Raw genomic sequence first — 22,775 nt, forward strand, 5'->3', positions numbered from 1 at the left:
AGACTAGTGAGACAATATCTTTTTTTTTAAAAAAAAATTTTTTTTATATTGATCTTTAGAGAGAAGGGAGAGGGAGAGAGAAAGAAACATTGATGTGAGAGCAAAACACCCATCAGCCGCCTCCTGCGTGCCCCCTCCCTGGGGATGGAGCCCATATTCCGGGGTTGTGCCCCAACTGGGAATTGAACCAGCAATCTTTTAGGCACAGGACGACACCTAACCAACTGAGCCACACTAGCCGGGTTGAGACAATGTCATCTTTTAAGTTAAATTTATTGGGGTGACATTGGTTAATAAAATTATATAGGTTTCAAGTGTATAATTCTATAATACATCATCTGTAGGTTGTGCTGTGTGTTCACCACTCAAAGTCAGATCTCCTCCCATCACCATATATTTGACCCTTTTTACCGGTTGCCACCTTCCCCCCACCCCCTTCTCTCTGGTGACCACCACACTATTGTCTGTGTCTAGGAGTTTTTGTCTATTCATTTGTTGCTTTCAGTTTTATATCCCACGTATGAGTGAAATCATATGGTTCTTGACTTTTTCCGTATGACATTTTGCTTAGCATAATACAAACCTCGGTTCTCGAACGTCTCCCTTCTTGAACAATTCGCTTCTCAACCCGACCACCCTTTCATGCTGGTACTTATATGATCAGTCTCTCAGTCAACAAAGGCGAGAACTCTTGCGTGTGAGTCAGTTTTACTGCTGTTAACATCTCAGGAAATTGTGCTGTGAATATTTTCGTGGTTTTTGCTTTTGTTGTTTGTTATTCAATTTTCATTTTTTACTGTACATTTCATTTCCCTTTTGTTAAATTCTCATTTACATTTCATGCCCGTTTTGTTTTTAAAATGTTTATTTATAGATTAAATGGTACATTAGACATGTACTGTATTTAAGAAAGGTTAAAAGAGGGAATCATTTGGGGGTCTAGAATGGATTAATTTAATTTAAATTATTTCTAATGGAAAAACGCTTTGGTTTTCGAACAGCCTTCTCAAACAAATTAAGTTCGAGAACCCAGGTTCCAGTGTTATCAAGATCCACCCATGTGTTGCAAATGGCCGTATTTCACCTTTTCTTATGGCTGAGTAGTGTTCCATTGTATCTACCACATCTTCTTTATCTGGTCAGCCACTGGGGGACACTTCAGTTGTTTCTCTGTCCTAGCCACCCTGAATAGTGCTGCAGTGAACATAGGGGTACATATATCTTTACAAATAAATGTTTCCAAATTTTTCTGATAGATACCTAGCAGAGAGTTTCCTGGACCAGATGGTAGCTCTATTCTTAATTTTTTGAGAAACCTTCATATTGTTTGCCATAGTGGTTGTACCAGTTTATGTTCTCACCAGCAGTGTATGAGGGTTGCTTTATAACCACAGCCTCTCCAACACTTATTATTACTTGTCTTTTTTTTTTTTTAACTGGGCCATTTTAACGTTCTTTACAATAGAATAAATGGTTCTCTTGATGACTGCAGACATGTAGCCTGTGAGATAGTACTCAGGAACATCGCAGTAAGAGAGTCTTCCTGATTGGCGCAGAGTCTTCAATAATTATAAGGAGTTACTTGTGTAAAATTGCTGTCACAGCAGTAAGACTGCATTTATGCATCCATCATTTTCAGGATTGTTGGTAACCTGGGCATATTTTCCCCAAACAACCTTGCCTCCTTGTGTCACAAGGCCCAACTCACTCACGTTCACTTCGATGACAGTACCTTTGGTAATGACACCCAAAGTTGTATAAAGTGGGGATGAGGGATTCTTCTTTACACCAAGTATTGGCAGGTAAAAGGTAGCTTTCAGTTCAGGGTGTGTTATATGGGCCTTCTTGAAACGTAAGCCCGTTGGCCTAGTGAATCTTTCATATTTAGGTGGTTTTCTAGAAAAGCCATCTCCAGCAAAGCAGACTTTAGGAACAATCCTCCTTCATGCTTTTTTCTTTCTCTTTCCTGTTCAAATAACTTTTAATACCTCTGTTTCTCCCTGGGCACGAACTTTGGGCAGAGGGACTTCCCATTTTCCCACTTTCCCTTTTCTTTTTTGTTCATTCATATTGGACAGCACTTTAGCTCGGGACTGTCCCTCTCTGTCCAGCAGACACGCAGGTGCTGTCCCTGCGGAGGCTTCTGTTAGTGTTTCTCTCCTCGAGCATCTTGCTGGTCTTTTTCATTTGTATTTTCTCAACATGGCCCTGTTTATGGTGGAGCTTAGCCTGCAGGCCAATCATCTTTTTTGCCTTCTTTGAACATTCATGAGCCTCTCGGCCTTCCTTCTTTCTCTCTTTCTCATGGTCATCCAAACGGTAGCCCTGGCGCTTACGGTGTAACTCAATATACTCATTTGGTGGCCTGGTTGCGGCCCGCAGGCCCCCGGGAGCCAAGAAGCTCTCGATCCTCGGACCTCAGAGACCCGAGGACCAACTCTTGGCAACTCGCGACAGGAAAAAGCACTTGTCTCGTTGATAACAGCATCCTAACGGGTATGAAGCGGTATCTCCCTGTGGTTTTGATTCGCTTTTCCCTGTTAGCTAGTGAAGCTGAGCATCTTTTCACATATCTGTTGGCCATTTGTATGTCTTCTTGGGAGTAGGAGACAATGTCTTAAAACCACTCGGCACCTTGGGAGGGACTTCTGAAGTCAGCACGATCCTCTTCACGACATTACCGGGCAGCAGAGGGGTCTCAGCCCTGGATTTAGGGGTGGGGGAGAGGATTTTGCCCCTGGGCAAGACTGGCCACCTCCGCAGAATGCTCAGCATCTCTGACCTTCAGGTACTAGATGCCAGCTCTCTCTGCCACCGCCCCCGCAGACACCAGACAGTGGTGATTTAAAACACCCCCATACACATTTCCAGATGCCCCCTGGGAGGAGGTGCCGTCTGCAGCTACCTCGCTGCTCAGGGCTCCGTGTGTAAGCGCACAGGTCACACTCTCTGCAAAGCTGTCCGATGGACTGCGTGACGGGCTGAATCCAGCCTGTGCCGTACTTGCGAAGCCACCTGGGGCCTGGCTTGAGACTGCTGTCATTGACTCTGCCAGTTCTCACGGACACGCTGTTTGGGGTAGGACAGCCCAGTCCTCCCAAGCTCCCTGTCCTGGGTCCCTGATCAGTCCATACTCACATGGTGGCCACCCTGGGCACGCCTCACACCTCTCCCTCCCCCGCCCACCTTCCTCTTGGGCCTTCTCTCTGCTCCTCCTAAGGCAAAGGCTTCTGTCCCCCAGGCTCTGCAACCTAGGAGGGTGGAAACCAAGTCTCTGTCACCACTGGCACACTGGGCATTCAGAACCCGGGATTATTCTCATTCTATCTGGAAGGCCCAGAGGACAGAAATCAGCAAGACTTAAGGGAGAGAGGAAGGAGGGCCAGGCTGGGGCGGAGGTGGCCCCACCCCACAGGCCCAGCCCTGCCTTACCACAAGCTTAGTCACTTGCAGGGCTGGGTAGGCCAGCGCTGCCACCCTGGCCAGGCTCTGAATCACCAGCTGGTGACGGGTAGCTTCAGCCAGCAGGAAACCAAGCCTGACATGGAAGAAATGGGTGGGGGTTGTGAGGCCTGAAACTCCTGGCTGGCCTAGAGGAACTGGGAGTGACTGTTAACACTGGCTAGGCAGCAAAAATCTCTCCAGGACTTGCCGGGAAGTCAGGAACTGGGCCAGACTCAGGGTCCTTGCTCTTGGGGCTGTCACTCTGGGGGGGGGGGGGGGATGGGAGGCAAGACTTGTGCACAAGTCACCAAGACACAAGGATTTCTTTTCTTTGTGTGTGTGTGTTATTAAAATTAACATTTACTTGAAATTATATATACTTTTTTATTATATAGTCTTCTATTACTTAAATGCAATTATTTAAACAAAGCAATACTAAGACTAGTTAAGAGTGGCAATTAGTAGTAATTAGCAGCAAGGCAAGGGTTTCTTGACAAGGGTCATATGACAGGCACATGGCAAGTGCCAGGAGAACTTCCCTGGCCGCTGTAACCACTTCATCAGGGCAATTTGTCACCATGTGTCAAAAACCTCAAAAGGAGATTTATACCAGTAATTCTACTTCTGGAAATTCACCTAATTAAGAAAATAAGCACCTAGTCATAGGCGAATAGTTTACTGGGCCGTACAAGGGGATATGGTGCTGCCCTTCAACATTAGCAGAATTAAAAATTCATCAGCATAGGAAGATGTTCATACTCTGTTGCTAAGTGAAAAGCAAAACGGGTGAGTAAACCGTGGCCACAACAGGGAATCCGGCTCGTGTCTGAGACCTGGCCGGGTGCAGGGGACTGTGTCCGGAGGACGGTGCTGTGTGGTTTGGTGTGTAGCAGGCAAGGCTGTGTGGGGGTCTTGTCTTCACCTCTTACTTGCTGTGTGACCTTGGGTGGGCCACTCAACCTCTCTGAGCCTGTTTTCTCCCCTATGAGATGAGTGCCCCCCAAAGGGCCTCTTCCATAGGGCTGTGGTGATACAAGCGAAGGGCATGAGCCCACAATAGATGAAAGCTTAGGTTGTTTTTGTCACCCTTTGCCATTATTTTACTCCCTGCTGGCTCTTTGAAAACCTCCCTGTCTGACTTTGGTGCTGTTGGGTCCAACTTGGAGTCGTGACCTGGGGAGGTGGTGAGCACCCCCGTCTTGGAGGTGTGCAAGCAGAGGCTCTGCATAGCAGAGATGCTGTAGAACAGACTTTGCTCTCTCTTGGGGAGTCGAGTGGGTGTGGCCACTGCAGGCATGAGAAGCCAAGTCGCAGGGGCCTGGTGGGTGTCCACTGTCACATTCCCCTCCAGTAACCAGGACAGCATTCTGCACATTGCAGGTGCTCACCCAAGCTCCCATTGCATCCGACACTAGGAATGTCATGTTGAGCGAGGACAGTTCTTGTCATCAGGGGAAGATCTATTTAAACAAGTAACCACACAGAATAAAATGTGCTGATGGCACTGAAGGCGCTGGGGGAGGTGGGGACAGGAAAGGCCTCTCTGATGAAGGCTGTTTTAGCTGAGGTCTGAAGGATGAATGGTGCTTGGTGGGGCAAAATGGGGAAAGGGGATCAGCATGTGTGTAAGCCCTGACGTAGGGGGAGCACGGCTGGTTTGAGGATGTGAAAGGTCAGAGGAGGGCAAGCGGAGGGGGGGCGAAGGAGAGGCTGGCAGGAGTCCTAATGCCACCTTTAGGGTCTGGGTCTGACTTTATCTCAAGGACCGTGGGAGCCAGGTTTGAAGCAAGGGAACGACATGGTCATATTTGTGTTTTAGAACAATCCAGGTGGCTGCCAGTGAGGAGCAAGTGGGAGGCTGGAGGCAGGAGGCCAGGGGAGGGCTGGGCAGTAGTCAGCCAGGGTGGCAGTCATGGGGCCTGGCCTTGGCTGCGGGGTGGAGCTGGCCACTGGGAGGGGCAAGAAGGGAGCTGAGCTGCCCGAGGCCAGGTGACAGATGGAACAGGAGGAGCTGAGGCTCCATCCAGCACCACCCAACAGTTAATAAAGAGGGGAGGTCCGGGAAGGGTGCCAGGGTCCCTTCCGCACAACGAGCTATGCCAACTGGGTAAACAGCAGTGGACACATGATATTTTTTAAAAACAAAATCCTGATTCATTCACACTCCCTGTTGTTTACCCGAGGTGTTTGTTTTTTTTTTCTCCTGGGCTATTTCAGGTCTGACAGGTTTGAGGGGAGAGCAGAACTGGAGCTCAGAGCCAACTGGGAGGGAGAGGGACCAATGGGTCAAGGGAGGTCTCTCCCCCTCCCAACGAGGCTGGGAGGGGTCCTGGCCTGGGACCCTCTTGGGCGTTCTGGAGCAAATCCCTTCTCTTCTCCAGGCTTCTGTCCAAGCTCCGGCCCCCACCTCTGGACCCTCTGGTTCACAGTAAAGAATTCTTCACCTTTGGGTCCTTCTTTCTAAACGTGGGGTGGGGTGGGGCGGGCAGCCCTGCAGGGAGGCAGGTTGGCAGGAGACACTTCCTGACAAAGGACCCATGAATCAGGAGCTGCAGGGAGGGGGCAGCCCAGCAGGTGGGCAGGAGGAACCTTCCCTCTTGGCTCTTAGATCTGGACCATTCTTATCCTTTGTTCACATGCCTGGTATCTTCCACCAGGCTCTGGGGCAAGGGCCAAAGGAAGGGTGTGGGAGAGCCCGGTGGATAGAGGTGGCCCCTAGAGCCCTAGAAAAAGACCAGACTTGAGAAATTCTTCCTTTAGAAAGAATTCTTAAAGATCAATAAAAAAGAAAAAAGACAGACATCCCAAGAGAAAAGCTGGCAGAGGGTATGAATTTCAAAAAACCCTACAAATAGTCAATAAGTGCATGAAAAGATGTTTAATTACTCATCGACCTAGGATCCAGGAGACTGCGGTTCGATTCCCGGTCAGGGCACATGCCCGGGTTGCGGGCTCCATCCCCAGTCGGGGGCCTGCGGGAGGCAGCCGGTCAGTGACTCTCATCATTCATGTTTCTCTCTCCCTCTCCTCTCCCTTCCTCTCTCTGAAATCAATAAAGATATATTTTTAAAAAAAAAAGAAAAGAAAAACTGAACATCAAAATGGCCTCAAGCAAATGCACCGAGTGTCCACGGAGAGAGGCTGGGGAGGGCACGCTCTGGCCCGAGACACCGGGCGCAGGGATGTCAGCTTCATGAGTTCGGGCCACTGTCCCTGTCCAGGCTGCAAGTAAGAGGAAGGTGCAGCCCTTCCCGGCAGCTCCCATCCTGACACCGTCAGCAGTAAACAAGGTAAAAGATCTTAGAGAGAAGCCTGCCCGTGTGGGGTGAAAGCCGGGGCTGTAACGACCGTCCTCACACCCTGCAGATGACGGGGGGCTCGCTCACGAGGAGCCAGGGCGTCATCGACAAAGCACAGCGACACCTTTGGGAAGAGACCCGGACCGGCCGAGCACGCGTTACCCAGGGGCTTGTGTTCAGTCCCCCAAACATCAAAGGAACAGGCGGCCGTGGAGAAGACTTGAATGTTTGCCTCCCAGAGCTGCTCCGGCGGAGGGACCCCGAAAGCCAGCGGGAGCCCTGTGCCGAAGGCGTCCTGTGGCTGGCACGTGCTTTGGGTGTGTAATGCGTGGCTGCCTTATGGGGAAAATACAGTAACGCATTTTTGAAAAAAACAAAAAACAGCCTTACGTGTAAGGGCAGGGAGGGGCTCCCAGTTTTAGAGAAGTCCTCCTGATGTCTAACTTCCTGGAGCCCTTAATCTTTTCCGCGTCCTCAGGCGGTGCTGGTGGCTACATTTATTTTTTCTTTCCTTGAAAAAAGGTCATTCTTCCCCCACCCAAAGATCATAACTGGCCTGATTTATTGACAATGCTGACAACTTTTGAAGGACTTTACAATCTTCCCAGAATAAAGTGAAACAACTGGATGCTTTGGTGCTTGAGGAGTCTCCCACTGGTCCCACCCGTCCAGGGCAGGGACCCCTCTCTTTTCCCTATAGGTGGCTCAGAATAGCTGCCTGGCCCCAGGGTCCCTAAGGACTAACCTCACATTGACACTTTTACCTGACATGCCTACCCATTCAGTATTTAAATAAGGATTGTTATGTGCATTCAATAGAATACCACCTTTTTAAAATCTTCACAATTGGTGATTCTCCCAACAGAGAAATTGTGAGAACTGTAGATGAGGCAGCAAGTGCCCTTTGGAACTGATACCTGGCGGGGTACATGATCTATAAATGGTAGTTATTCCTGGGGCTTCACGGAGCAGGTTTCAGTGTCGCCTCCTCAGACAGGCCTTCCTAGACCACTTTCCTAAGTGGCACCCCCACACCTGTCACTCTACCCTCTCCTAGTTTATTATCTTTTTTGTTGTTGTTAATCCTCACTTGAAGATACTTTTTCCATTGATTTTTTAGAAAGAGTGGAAGAGAGGGAGAGACAGAGAGAGAGAAACATCGATGTGAGAGACACACATCGATTGGTTGCCTCCCACACACGCCCTGAAGGGGCCGGGGATTGAGCCTGCAACCGAAGTATGTGCCCTTGGCTGGGAATTGAACCTGAGACCCTTCAGTCCGTGGGCCGACACTCTAATCACCGAGCCAAACCAGCTAGGGCCCTATTTTATTATCTTAATGTTTATCGCTCTCTGAAGCCATGTTATTTATTTCCTATCTTTCTCCTTCCAGCAGGAGAACATAACCTCTGCGAGGGCAAAGACCTTAATTATCTTGTGTACTGATGTATCGCCATCACCTGACATAGGTGCTCCATATACTTTTTCATTTTTAAATCAACTTTATTGAAGCATTATTTACATATAATAAAATGCATCCATTAATTTGTATAGTTTGAGTTTTGACTCCTGTATGCCCATTCCACCAGTCAAGGCATAGACCATTTCCATCTTTCCCAAAAGTTCCCTTCTGATTTGTCTGCAGTCACCCCCCCCATTCCTAGATAATACAATTTGTGTGTGTGTGTGTGTGTGTGTGTGTGAAATGAATGAATCTTGTATTAGAAGGGACTGGCCCCAAGGTCGGGGGGTGGGGAGCTGTTCACACGCATGTATGGCACCCTATAATATCTTTTTAAAAAAATTAATTTAAGGTAACTAACATATTAGTTCTCATGCCAAAGCCTATAGCTTCTAATGCCTTCCACTTTCACAATCTCATTTATCTTGCACATATGGGCCATGGATGCCCAAAGTGGCAAGGTGACATGTGGCAGAGGGTCTTCAAAGCCAAGAGGGGGGGTTCCTAAAGCCAGGGTCTTGGCATGCTGACAGGTTTGTGGGTGCTCCAGGCCTGGGTGCATTATGAGGTCTGGGAAAAGGCTGCTTGTGGTCCCACTTCTATGCTAAATGACCCAGGCCTCCAGTCCAGCTGAGGAGACACCCTGGGGTGCTCAGATGTCAGCTATTCCAGCTTCCCCCTCCCAGGGCAGAGCAGGCCTTTCCAGTCCCTATAATTTGGGCCATGGGAAAAATGAAATGAGGCTGGTAGGATCACTTGCTTTTGGTTGCTTAGAGAACCAGATGCTGGCTGTCAGGAGACTTGGCCTCTGTCTGGCTTCTGCCTCTGCCTTGCTGTGTGACTTTGGCAAGTCATTTTCCCTCTCTGGGCTTCAGTTCCCATCTCCGTAAAAGGAAATTAGTAATCCTGGCCAGCTTGACTTCAACTTCACTTGACTCCGCTACGTGAATACATCCTGCTCTTCAAAGACTGTTCCTCTGCCTGAGCTTTCCCCACTCCCTGCAATGCCACCTCCCCATGTCTGCTCTCAAAATTCTGGTTTTTCAACTTGTAGTTCTGGTACTACTCCCTCCTTTTGTGATTTTTCTCAAAACAGAATGTCCTGCTCCTTCCTCAAGCTTCTATACTGTCTTGAGGGCAGGGACTGTGATGAATGGTGGTTTCTATTTATTGAGTGACAGGTCCTCTACCAGGCGCTGTGCTAGTCACTTTATCTCATTTAATCCTCACAACAAAGTGTCATTATTCTCATTTCACAGAACTGAGGTGCAGGGTAATGCCACTTGTTCCAGGTCACCAAGCGGGTAGGACAGTTTGGTCTTCCTCTCGTTTCACCCCCAGCATCTTACAGAGGGCCTAGTAAGCAGGCATTTCTCACCTGTTTGCTGAAACACTGGTAAGCCACTGAGTGCATGACTGAGTGTCCCCATCGCATTACTCAACTTCAGACCTACCTTCTGCGGTAATGACAGGACTGAAGTACTGGTGTTCAGTAATGTTAACTTTTATTACCCTAATTTTCTGCCTGTGTCACAGTTACAATAAGAGCTGTCTAATCACAGGGTGGGATGCCTGCGGCAGTGGTGAGTGCTGTCACCAGGGTGAGCAGAAACAGGGTGACCCTTGGGGTGCAGTAATCAGCAGCCAAGGAAGGCCTCCGCCACCCAGTCCATGATCTGGGAATCACAGTTGTTAACCCATCTATCCACCCCACCTTGAGAGGTCCCAAGGGTAGGGCTGAAACACATTCCTCGGGTACTCGAGAGCCACCCACCCCACCGCCACAGGCCCGGCACCCTAAGTCCATGCCTGCCCTGCCGTGGGTTTTGAATCTGAGTCTTAGGCAAACTGTAAGGAGCTATTATTATTTTTTCCATGCCTCACTCGGCCTGTCCCACGAGCCACCTCCCGAGGGAAATACCCATATACTGAGCCTGAGGAATGTCCTCCCATCGCGGGGAGCAGGACCGCCTTGGGGCGCGAGCCCTCCCCGCTCCCTCCCCGCGCCCTGCGTTATTGGGCAAGGCGGAGGGCGCACCTTCCGAGGCAGGTCGGCTCAAGGCCGCGGAACTTCCCGAGGGCGCGCGGCGGGCGGGGCCGGGGACTGGAGGGCAGGGTGCAGGGGGCGGGGGCGGGAGGCGCGGGGCGCGAACGCACTTCGGCCCAGTGTCCCCTACCGGTCCCCGCGGTTCTCCCCACGCTCGGGGAAGGGAGGGAGGGACACCCGGGGCAGCCCCGTGCTTTCCGATGCCCCCACCAGTCCCTTCCGTTCCTTCGCTTCTGCGCGCGCCCGCGCCTCCCCGCGCCTCGCGCCCGTCTCCCCTTCTCCGCTCGGTCCTTTGTCTCCGCCTCGCCCGCAGCCGTCCCCGGCCCCCTGCCCCGCCCACCCGCCCGGGGCCGAGAGGGGGCGGGGCCAGGCCCGGGGGCGGGGCGGGGCGGGGCGGGGCTGGGGCTGGGCGGAGGCTGTGCCCCGACCGACGCGGCTGGAGCCGGAGCAGGCGGAGTGGAGGCCGCAGCCGGGGCGGCGGGAGCGGCGGGAGCGGCGCGAGCAGGGCGGGTCGGGCTCCATGGCGCCAGCGGCGTCCGCCTGAGCGGCGCGGGCAGCGGCGGGGGGCGGCCGGGCCGGGCCGCGGCTCCGGTTCGCGATGGGGGACGTGCTGTCCACGCACCTGGACGACGCCCGGCGCCAGCACATCGCAGGTGAGTCCCGCGCCGCGCCGCGCGCTCGCGGGGTCCTGCGGGGATCCCTGGGCCACGCCCCCACCCCGGCCCGCCTGTCCCACTGCGGCTGGGGGCTCGGGGGCTCAGGCCCCCGGTAGGGCGGGAATGGCGGGGGACCGAGTCCGTGGTCCAAGCGTGTTTCCTCCACGTCTGGGCGCCTCTTCCCAGCCTCTTCTGAGCTCACCTTTCCCTCTCCCGAGGGGACTTGGAATCCTGAAATCCCCCCTCTAATGGAACCCCTTTGGAACTGGTCCCGTAGGATCCCCCAACACACTACCCCCATCGAGCTGGGGGGGTGTCGCAGACTCCGTCCGACCTCAGGTACCCCTCCCCGAAGCATTCCAGGCCCACTCGGCCAGCGTGACCTGACCGTCCTCCCTAACTGCCCCAGTCCCCAGCTCTCCCTGGCCCCAGCCCCGGCCCCAGCCCCAGTACACGTGGCTGAGACTTCCAGGGATGAGCCCATCAATGCCTGGGACTGCACCTGGGGAGTGGGGCTAGGAATAAATGGGGTGCACAGGACGGGTGGGTCAGAACCCCTGTCCTTTGGCTCAGGCTCAGCAGGGTGCTCCTGCTGCTCCCTGGGGAAACCTGGTGACTGCAACAGGGTTTCTCCTCTCCAACCCCAGAGAATGGAGGGAGGGTGAGAATCTGAGGCTGCCTGGGAAACTGTTCTGTGGCTCATCTCTCTCCCCAGGGCCTGTTTCCCCGCCCTGAGATCTCGGGCAAGCCTCTCAATGTCCTGGCACCTCGGTTTTCTCCTGTTTGAAATGGGGTGAAGGATTTCTTCCTTACTTATGAGTTGTGGAGAGACTTAAGCGAGCTAATTGATGTAGCTTTCCTAGCACAGGGCCTGACATAGAGGAGGCGCCGATGCACAGGTCGCTGGTCCCTGTGGGGTTCGGGAGCAGCCTATGGAAAGAAGAGACCATTCCTCTCAAGTGTGTTTGCCTCCCAGTCCATTGTGCCCAGAGCACTGCGTCCGCTTACACTTATCTTGATGCGCCCTGTAGAGCAGTTTCAACAGCTGTGTTCTGCCCGCTAGCACCCCTTGAGAACAGGGACCAGATGGCCCCTAACTCTGTATCCCACCCTCTCCGGGCACAAAGAAGGTGCTGGGGAAGGCTTGTCTGAACTGTGGTCCTGGGCCCACGGCCTAAGCTCCCCCTTTGTCCCGGAGGCCGGGGCTGGGCCCGGGATGCGGGTGATGCAGAAGTGAGTCAGACCCTCTGTAGCCTCGGACCAGCAGGGGGTTAAGTCCTGGAACTCTTGCTTGGAGGACAAGGACTGTGGGAGGGGGAAGGCTAGGGCGGAGTCTTCCTGTCCCCTCCCTGTCGGTGGCAGCCTCCTGGGGCTCTGTAACAGTCCATCCATTCACGACCTCCCGTTGGGGCCCCTCATCAGGCTTGGGTGGGGTGTGCTTCACTTTCTTCGGTGGGGTTTTTCCTTTCCCCACACCCACTCTGGCTCTCCCTCTCTTCCCAGCGCCTGGTCTGAGAACTGCCAGCAACCCCCCTCCTCTCCCCTGCCATTTACAGAGGAGGAGGCAGAGACCACAAAAGGTGAAGTGTCCTCTCCTGGACAGGGCTGGGTTTGTTTTGTGGATACCAGGCTGGGTGGAAGAGGGCTGTGCCCACTCAGAGCCTGCTGGCCTCCCTCTTCTCAGCACTTCAGTGCTATTAATAACCCCCTTCAGATGCCTCAGATTCCTGGTCCAGGCTCACCTGAAGGGGCTCCTGAAGTGTGGGGGTGGCAGGTTGGAAGGGGAGGAAGCTAGCAAGCCTCCAGCCCCGTCCCAAGGAAGTGAGCTGCCTTAGAAATCTCTGCTGGAGGGAAATGAGGGCATGCATTTGCCACCTCCAGTGATCCTGCACCCTCCTCTCTCCACCCAAGGAGCAGTGGGCACTTTCATGCTAGACAATTAAAATTCCAATGCCCTCCCTACCTGGGTCCTGGTTCTTTGCCCAGGAAACCTGGGGCCGCCCCTGTAAACGTCAGGGTTTGGAACACCCCTTCCCACAGTGCTCCGAGCTCCGAGGCCTGCTAGGGTTCTGTGGCTTGGCTGGCCCGCCCCTGAGCAGGTGAGCAGGTGAACGCCAGCCGGCAAGTCCTGGCAGGGGTCAGGCGCGCTCCTGCCCACAGTGCTGTTTTGCTGTTTTGCAGTCACGGCGCCTTTCATCCTGGGATTTCAAAGCCTCTGGCAAGCAGGGGCTTGCTTGTTCTCACACTGGGGCCCCGTGGGGCTGCTGCCGGATAATTTCCTCCTGCTTTCATGAGGGAGTTTGCTTGGAGGAAAGAGCCCCTTGCCTGGGAGCCAGGAGGCCTGTGTAATCTGGGCAGCCACTTGCTCTTTCCGGGTCTCAGTTTCCCTAGTTGAGAACTGAAGAGGTGTGCTGCCTGATAGCTGAAGTCCCTTCCAGCTCTGAGAGCTGAACAATCCCAAATTTTTCCCACAAATCTCCTCCAGACTTGAGCCAGCTCAGGGTCCTCACATTTACTCTGAAGTGTGCTAGCTGGCGTGACCTTGGACCAGCATCTTAATCTCAAATTTCTTATCGGTAAAGTGGGAATCATGGTCCCTTCCTATTAAGTACTATTGCAAAGATTTAATAAGATAAGAAAGGTAAGAAACTCAGCCCAGTGATTGGGGCATAGTAAGTGCCCAGCAAACAACTGCTATTATAGAGATTGTCATTTACTGTCTGCTACTGATTCTCTGTTGGGCAAGGAGAGTGGCCAGGTGTTTGGAGTTTGAAGGGGGCAATTGTAGCTGTGGGTTAGGTCCCATTTCTCCGAGGGTTATGCAATCCCTGGGGTCTCTGGATTCAAGAATTCACGGGATTTTCAGAAACTTTGGTAACTGGGTTCCTTCCATGTTGGCATATATGTGAGATGGATGTGAGTCATCTGGAGTGGCAGTGATTTGGGACCCTATAAGGAACTAGGATATGGAGAGGTGGGGTTAGGCCCAGAGGGCAGGACTAGGACAAGAGAATGGAAGTGCCTGGGTGGCCTGTGTTAGAGCTGTACAGGGATTCTTTGCATATGGTCTGAGCAGCATAAACCAAGATCAAGCATGTGAGGGAGTGAGTTCACTGTTGCTCAAGATGTACAAGTAGGGGCTGGGTGCTGTGCCTTCGGCAGGAAGACAGTTGTTGCCTGGAGGGGCCCTTCTGCCTCTAGGACAGCCTTGAAGGACTAGCCATTGCTCTAGAAATTCTATTGATTAGGATGAAATTGGGGGGCCGAGGAATTGGCATACGCGCATACAACCCTGAAGTTTATTACCTGAGAGGGCTGGTGAGGGAGTCTGCCCATACCTGCGCTCCTCCCTCTGCCAGGCTCACCTTTCCTCTTGCTAATTCTTTTTCGAAATAGCAGCCTTGTTGAAACATAGTTCACCTGCCAGACAATTTATCCTCTTACAGTGTACCGGTTAACGTTCTTTTGTGTGTGTGTACTCAGAGTTGTGCAACCATCGCCACAATCAAAACATTTTTTAATTTTTTTATTTTTAAATTTTATTTTTGTTTAATATATTACAGATGTTCCTTTTTCTCCCCAATGACCCGTTCCACCCCGTCCCATCCCCCTCCCCAGTCCCTCTCCCCACCATTGTCCGTGTCCTTGGGTTGTGCATATATGCATACAATCAAAAATTTTTTAAAATCCTCACCAGAGGATATTTTTCCCATTGCTTTTCAGAGAGTGGAAGGGGGGGGGTGGGGAACATTGATGTGAGAGAGACACATCGATTGTTTGCCTCCCGCACCCGGTATGGAGCCTGCAGCTGAGGACAGTGCCCTTGACTGGGATCAAACCCAACACCCTTCAGTCTGAGGGACGACGCTCTAACCACTGAGCGAAACTGGCCAGGACCACAATCAATTTTAAAACATTCTCATCACTCCGAAAGAAACCCTCTACCTGTTAGTAGTCATGCCCGTTCCCCACCATCTTTCCCAACTTTTGGCAACCACTACGAACAGTGTGTGGTCACAGGGCCATTGCACACACAGTGGGAGTGTGGAGTAAAAGGTAGAAAGCCAAAAGCTCCTTCCATCTTCCCTCCCTTCAAATCCACTCCCAGGAGAAATCACTCAAGTTGGGCGTGTCACTGTTCCCAGACGCACAGCTCTGTGTGCACATGTCGTTAGGTCTGTTTATAAAAAGAAGTCCAATTATGTGTTTCTGTGGTCTGACTTTTTTCGCTCAGTGTACTGTGAACTCTCTCCACGGCAGAACACGCGCCTGCCCCGCCCTTCTGTCGGGTTTCTCCGAGCCTGGCACGGTTCATTTGCCCAGTCCCCCGTTACTGGACATTTGGGTTGTTTCCAGTGTTTGGCGAGTAATCCCCGCGCTGCCCGAGCCTCTTGCCCACACCCCGCGCCTGCTTCCAGGATCGCGGAGGCCTGGGACTGGACCGGCTGGGCCCCGTTTTGATGCGTGGACGCGTAGCCTCTGAAAAGGCTGTAAACGTCGGCCACTCCTTCTGTCGGTACGTACCCGGTACGGGTATCTCGTTTGTTTATTGAGCAAAACAACGAATGCCTTTTTCCAAATTGATTTTTAAAATCTACCTCTCCGCTTTGGGAAATGGCTGGAGGTCCCAGAAGCGTCTGCGTTTGGCCACCCCAGCCAGGCGTGTGGCTCTCTCGCTGCCGCCTGGGCTTTGCAGCGACGCCAGGCTCCACCGGGCTGCTGCCCTTAGCCGGGGCTGGGTCAGTCCCCGGGGTGAAGCGTCTGGGGATTCTGCTGCGCTCTTGTGTCTCTTACATAATGTGCTTTTGTTGGCGTTGACCCTGCCCTCCCCGGTGCCCAGCCTCCTCACACCGAGGCCTCTAGCCTAGCTGCTAGGAGGGCCTCCTGACTCCCCCCCGCCCACTTCGCACCCCCATCCCTCCCACACGCCCTGCCAGAGAGACCTTTCTAGACCCAGACTGCACCACGGCCCTCCCTCCCTGCCTCCGAGGAGTGACGTTCAGACAGGAACAGGAGTCACTCGCTGTCCTGTGATAACCACTTGATTCTGGAGTGGCCTTTCCCTTCTGTGTTTATGGTTGTACCTCACCGAGGCCGCGGCTCATTTTGTGTCTTGCTTCTTCCTCTAAACGATTTATAGGCCATTGGAACCTCCCATTGTGCCACCCGAGGCCATCCACACAGAAGGCCATTTTCTTAGCCTTTCCCCTAGGGCTGGGCATTGCTGCACTTCACTGTGGCAGACAGTTGGCTTTCAGGGCAAACTGAGTCACTGTGTTTGCTTCCTTTTCTGCTCTGTTCTGCTCTCCTGCTGAGGACAGACTCATCCTCTGGCCCTCCCCTTCCCAGCAGCTTACACTAATCTGGGCATCTTTCGATGGGGTAGTGGGCCCAAAGGGGCTGCCTGTGAGCTGGGGAGTGTGTGACCACTTTCTCTGGCCGCTTCCCCAGCCCCTCCTGAGGATGGTGGTTGATGGAGTAGGGAGGGGCTGTATCAGACTCTGAACAGTACCTGTAAGACTAGTCTCCTGTTAACTGAGCACTTACTATGTGCCGGGCCTTCCTTTGCCTGAATACCTCATTGAACTCTCACCCTGTGCGCCCCCCTCCTCAATGTTTTACAAGTGGAGGGAGAGCAAGTCAGTGGCAGGCCCAGGCCCAGGCCTCGGAGTCGAGGTCTTAGCTGTTAACACCATGCTCCGCTGTGACTGGGCATTTCCTGGTGCCCAGGTTGGGCAGGGGGGCTTCGCGGAAAAGGCCCTGAAAGGAAGCAGGCAGTGGGGGGGGGGCCCTGGGGTTGAGGAAGAGCTGAGTGGGGACAGAGCGGCGTGTGTCAGAGGCTCCTGTAGGTTGCACAAATCTATCCTTCTGTCATTACTCATCCTGAGACTCACGTCCCTCCTTGGCCAGCCCTGTTCTCCCTCACGTCGCCCCCTCCTCCTCCGCAGGCAGAGCGCATGACTCACTTTGCCCTGGGTCTCCAGCAGCAGCATCCTGTGGGTTGCACGAATTCCTGAGCTGCTTTTCCCTTCCCCCGCCCCACCCCCTCCACTTCCCTGCCTGGGGAGGAGGTTGTCGGACAGTTCTAAGGAGCAATGAATGCAGGTGCCTCCCTCCACCCTTGTCCACCCTTGTCCACCCTTGTCCACCCTTGTCCACCCTCGTGCACCCTCGCAGAGCCCCCTCCTGGTAGAGTCTTAGGCTCTGAGTCAGGAAGGCTGCAATCTTCTGATCTCACAGATTTTAAAACTGGAAAAGCAGGAAGTGCCTACCTCTCCGGGGCACCTGGTTCCACCCCCGGGGAACTGTCCAGGTTTGGAGACACACTACCTCTGGCCCACTGCCTGGTGACACAGTGGATGGTAAGTTAGAAGAAGCAGTGAGTTGAGGTTCGGGGCAAGGCTCTGTAGTCAGACTGCTTAGGTTCGAGAACCAGTTCTGCCAGTAGATGGACTGGTGTTTTGGGACAAGTGGGTCACCTTTGCTGAGCCTCAGTGACCTCTGTGAAAGTGGATGACAGGAGCGAGGATCGAGAGTGCTAGCCTTGGAGGGGGCAGCACAGGGCTGGGGAGTGGTGAGAACAGTCAGTGGTAGCTGTTCTGATTGGCACTTCATTGAGGGCGATGTGCCAGGTCTGTCCTGGGGCCTCAGGCACCCCCAGCCCCCTCCCCTGTGCCCTGGAAGTTGGCATGCCCTAGGTTCAGCAGCACAAGCCTGTGGCTCTGGACACCTGCCGCCGTCAGCAGGTACCTGGAGGATGGTGCGACAGGGGCCATGGTTACACAGCAGTGCCATTCAACATCGTCTACACTGTGCCGGGTATTGGGCAGGGCACACAGAATGAATGGGTGACAGACAGATGGGAACACCCCCCCTTGTCTGCCCACATGTCCAGAACTAGACTTTCGGGTCTCGAGCTGGTCCTGTTGACCATTTGCCGTGTGACTGGACCAATGGCTATGTCTCTCTATGCCTTTCCTCGGCATCTGGGACCCAAAGGCGAGAATCTGCTCATGGAAATTCTCTGCCTCTGAGAACCCTTTCCTCAAGGACTCAAGGTGCCTCCCAAAGGCAGGCTGGGTGGGTTTGGATGTGAGAAGTTGAGGTGGAGGTTCCCCGTCTACAATGCCTGTGAGATCCCACAGGGGTGTGATGGGCTCTGGCCCCAGACACACTTGGTCGTTCTTGGATTCATTCAGTTGTAGTTGTTGAGCACCTGTGTGTGCCAGGCACAGTCCTAGGCACCAGGGATAAGCTGATGCACAAACTCCTACATGGCCCCTGCCCTTCTCAGAGGGGCAGACCCCCTTTGGGAAAGCATGAGGGGGTGTGTGGCCTAGTGGGTGAGGGAGGGATAGGTGAAGTGGAGGGAGCCACAGTGACTCGGAGAGGAGGGGACTTTTTCCGGAGGGTCATGGGGAGGCCTCAGAGGCATTTTCAGGCAGAAGTGGCACAGGCAGGTTAGCTGCGCGTGAGGGAGGGTGAGAGCAGGACCCAGTGGTGAGCCAGGGGCTGGGCCAGTGTGGATGGGGTGGGGCACAGTCAAGGGACAGTGTGCACGGGGGACGGAGCAACCAGGCCTCCTTGATGGTGGTGTGTGAGGTTGGGGAGATCTGGTGTCTGTTCAACTTGGCCCTCTTGGGTTGCTCTACCAAGGCAGCCAGCGGTCCGCCTCTGCTCCCATTCCTCCTGGGACAGGAGACCCATTCCCTTCCGAGGCAGCTCCGAGTGTGAGAACCTTCCTCCCTTCCAAGGACAAAGTGGGAAGACGGAAGGCCTGGATTCTGAGGACCTAGTTTTGAGATCTTGTCTGAACTGCCCCGTTAGTTGACAGGTCCCTTCCCTTTTCTGGGTCTCAGGTTCCTCATCTGTAAAGTGGGCATAAGATAGCCCAGACCTGCTAGGTTGTTGTGAGGGGTCAGAGAGATGATGTGGGTAGAGCTCTTTGCGTTTTAAGAAAGCACTGGCTCCTGTATCATTAGCTATTACTGTTGTGTACAGTCCTTGAGAGGCCTGGCCACGGGAGTCCCTCCTCTCAGGGAGGTCAAAGTGCAGGGCTTGGGCCAGGGCATCGGGTGCAGGGTCCACGTGCAAGGGCGGGGGTTCCAGTGGGTAACTGGGCAGTGAGGAGGGGCCGAGGAAGAATGAATTGTGGCTTGCGAAGTGTGAACCCTACTTTCCCACCCACACATCTGCGGCCAAACCAACCACAGCTGTTGTCCATCCTTCCCATGTCCCACACAGTTGAGCAGACACCAGATCTCCCCAAGCTCACACACCACCATCAAGGAGGCCTGGTTGCTCCGTCCCCCATGCACACTGCCCCCTGACTGCCCCACCCCATCCACACTGGCCCAGGCCCCTGGGTCACCACACAGAACAGAGCTGTTTGTCCAACCAAGTCTGTTAAGCCAGAATCTTCTAGAATTGGAGTCCCTTGGGCAGGAAACTACTCATCCCCTTGTGCTCCACTCACCTCTAATCTACCCCACCTTCTAGGAGCCACATGGGTACAGGCTAGAGGGGAGGAGTCCCAGGTGCCAGGTGACCTTTGGCAAGCCCCTCTTCCTCTCTGGCCTCACTTTGCCTTTCTGTGCAGTGGGCAGCGGGACAGTTTTTAGTGCCCTTCTAGCTCTGACCTCGTGGGAGTCTGTGGACCTTGGGCTGCTTTGAAGGCACAGCGCGTGTGTCCAGCAAATATTTATGGCATGATGCCATCTTGTTGTGGAAGGAAGAGCTCTCTTGTGCTGGCCTGAGGGCCTGAGCAGGGTGGTAGGGATGACATCTCAGGGCCTAAGCTAGGTGGTGACGATGAAGCAGCGATGTGAGCTCATGGGCCTCATGCTAGCCCGGAAGCGCCATCAAGCTGGATGCAGTGTGGTCTGTGTTACAAAGACAGTGGATCTTTATGTTTTACAAAGTGCTTGTTGGCTGTAAACACTTGGTCAGCCCAACTCAAGAGGTAGCATGTCTGGCCTTGACGGGGAGGCGCTGGCTTCCGCCATGGAGGGACCCTATGGCCTGGTTACCGTCCTTAGAGCCTCAGCTGTCAGTGAAATCGGAAGGTGACCCCTGCCTCTGGGCTGTGTGGAGATTCTGGGAGGCAGCTGCTCCTGGCACGTGGGAAGGTGCTCAGGAAATGGTAATTCCGTTTTTGCTGAGTTCTGGGAGGAGCTGTGTCATTGGCCCCAGCCTGCTAGGGACTTAAAAGGTGATGGGACACCCAGAGGGGGAGTGAGCTGACAATTGCACCTCTGTTTCACGTTTTGTTTTTGCTTTTTTGTTTGGTTTTTGGGAATGTTTGGGAGGGGGTGGAGGGAGAAAAGAGAACAGAGCTTAGGGTTTGGGGAGCCCCAGCTGGCTGAAAGCTTTGCTTGGATCTGCCCAGGCCACAGCTCCCCTTGCTGAGTTTGGAACTCGTCTGATGGGTCCGGGCTGCTTTTCCTGTTCTGGCCCAGACCCTTCTTCCTCCTAGCGGGGAAGGAACCTTTGCAGTCATCCATCCCATCCCTTCCCTCATTTTGTTACTGAGTAAACGGAGGCTCAGAAAGAGAAGGGAGCGCACCCAGGGTCTCAGGGGCTGTGGAATGAGTGGAAAGTCAGGGCCCCACCCCCAGCACGAAGCCCTTTCCATTCCTGGGTCCCTCTGCCCCCATGGACGGCCCCAGATGGCAGAGACTGGCCAGGGAAGGAGTGAGTGGCTGGGTGGGGCTGCGAGGGTTATAATTTGGAGAACTGAGTAAACAAGCCCTCCGTGAGAGCGAGAGAGAAGCGGCCCTGTGCTGGCCTCACAGATAGGCCCGTGTCTGAGGACACAGCCCAGGCCTGTCTGCCCGCAGACAGCAGGCGGCAGGCAGCGAGGCGTTGTGGAAGATTTTAAAAAACCAGAGCTACACTCCCCTCCTACCCCACCCCCACATTTAATGCTTCCAGGAAAAGGAGAGGGGGAGAGGGTGGGGACGGCCCGACCCCCTTAGGGTGACCTCTGCCCAACCCTCCCAACTCAGCTCAGCAGCCACTGCTCAGTGCGACTGGTTGGGGCGTCTCCTCTCTGGACCTCAAGTCTCCGTCTCTAAAATAGGGATTCCGTCTCTCAAGGGTGGTGGGAGTGGGGGGTGACCTGAGCCAGTGGTTGGACACGGGAGCCCTTTCTCTCGCCGACCTGAGGCCACCCAGGACCTCAGAATCTCTCCACTGCTCTGTGGCCAGAGGCGGGCCGGGCGCTCTGAGCAGAGGGGTTACTTTCTCAGTGACCTGAGAGTCGGCCTGCTCCTGGGAGAGTCAGGCTGGAGCTGGCTGCCCAGCTCAGCTTTCTGTTTTCCTGTTGAGATTGTGGCCAAATCTGAGAGGAGCTGCTTCTGGGGCCTTCCTCCCAGGTTGGGGGCTGGGCTGCTTGTCTGGTTGGGAGCCCCCCAGGCTGGGCCAGCGGACTTCCTGTGTGATTAGGGGCAGAGCCCTTCACTCCCCTCCCTCCCTCTGCCCCCTCTCCTCTTCCTGCGTCCCCTGTGTGGCTTCTGAGAGTCTGCCTCTGTGAATGGGAGCTCTGTCTAGCCTCCGCTCGGGCCTCAGTTTCCCCAGGGTTCAATGAAGGGGTTGGATGACTGGAAAGCCCTCTGGGTGAAGTTCTAGCCCCTGGAAGGCCCTGCAGGACCCATGGACTAGCTCTTGCAGCCAGGAGCACTCCTTCCTTGGCCCCACCTGCGCAGGCTGGGTCAGGGCCCCTCCTCTGGGCTCGTTGCATGGTTGTGGTTCTAATTCACCTCTCTGATATGACACCATGAGGGCTCGGTCCCCATGGGCTCCCTCGAGGTGGACCATGTGGCCTCGAGGGTCAGAGCTTGCTCCAGCAGCCACCAGCCGAGTGCCCTCGGGACAGTTCCTTTGGTTCTACTCCTTAGTTTCCTAGGCTGCAAAATGGGAATGATAATACTTCACTGGTTGGAAAATTAAAGTGCATGATGCGTGTTTATAAATTATACTTATGTAAACAACACAGCGCTGCGCTCAGTAAATGCTCAAAGATCAATGCTGTAATTAACACCTACTGGTTTAAATGGTTTTAATTCCTTAGCAGTGAATGAATAAATGGCATTGCAAGGTTTACATTCCCACAGCATGTAGGGACCCCAAGGCTATTTGGATGAGGGGTCTGGTGATTGCAGAGTGTGGGTTAGGGGTTCAGAGGGGTGGCTGGGGCTTTTGCAGGCGGAGGCAGAGCCCTGACTGGTTCTGACTTCCCCTATTCTTTCTGGAAGGAGCGGTTTGGGCCTCACCGCGCCCGAGACCGCAGGCACGGGGCTCCTGCAGCCACACAGGGCTTCCTCCCTCCTGGCCTGTACTCCTCTCAGTCTGACTCTGGCTTTGGGCCTTTTGTTTGTGTCCTTGAGCCCTGAGGGGATGCCCATCCTGGGAGAGGCAGGAGCCTGGGGATTTGCTGCTGGTCAGGCTGACCATTCCCCGCTTCCTGGTTCCTCTGCAGCTCCAGAGGACAGGCCTACAGGACTGAACCCCTGGTGTGACAGGAAGAGGACAGGACACCTGGGTCCTGGTGCCCCCCGACTCACTGTGTGTCAGGCACAGGGGCACATGTGTTTGACACCCAAATCCAGCTCGCCCGGGCTGTCTGTTTAGAGCTCAAGGAGAGACGAGGGCAATAGTTACCAGCCAGCCATTAATTAAATAATTATCAGAGGGCAGACCTTTGTGACAAAATGACCACCCTCCTGGAGAGTTCACACTGTGGGCCCTTTGCCAGGCTCGAGCGGAGCCCCGCGTCTGGGATTGTCACAACAATGCCTATTATTTGCTCTTCTGTCACAGGTGAGGGAACAGTTTCCTGGTGGCCAAGGGACTCGTCCAGGGCCCTT

The 22,775-nt window shown here is 54.0% G+C and overlaps 1 protein-coding gene and 1 pseudogene across 2 annotated transcripts in view; one reads left to right on the forward strand and one right to left on the reverse strand.

Moving 5' to 3' along the window:
* Nucleotides 1–1,433: 1,433 nt before the first annotated feature.
* LOC308564039 (ribosome biogenesis protein NSA2 homolog pseudogene) lies at nucleotides 1,434–10,774 on the reverse strand (annotated as a pseudogene). Its single transcript has 2 exons — nucleotides 10,681–10,774; nucleotides 1,434–2,417 (listed from the first exon to the last, which is right to left on the reverse strand). The product of its transcript is annotated as a ribosome biogenesis protein NSA2 homolog pseudogene (transcript).
* Nucleotides 10,756–22,775, forward strand: part of NIBAN2 (niban apoptosis regulator 2) — a 47,901-nt gene continuing 35,881 nt past the window's right edge. The window contains exon 1 of the mRNA XM_081150964.1: nucleotides 10,756–10,905. Within this exon, the coding sequence (XP_081007090.1) occupies nucleotides 10,851–10,905 (55 nt within the window). The 5' untranslated portion in view covers nucleotides 10,756–10,850. The remainder of the gene's footprint in view (nucleotides 10,906–22,775) is intronic.

This window comes from Miniopterus schreibersii (genome assembly GCF_964146895.1).
Source record: "Miniopterus schreibersii genome assembly, chromosome: 11".
Taxonomy (NCBI): domain Eukaryota; kingdom Metazoa; phylum Chordata; class Mammalia; order Chiroptera; family Miniopteridae; genus Miniopterus; species Miniopterus schreibersii.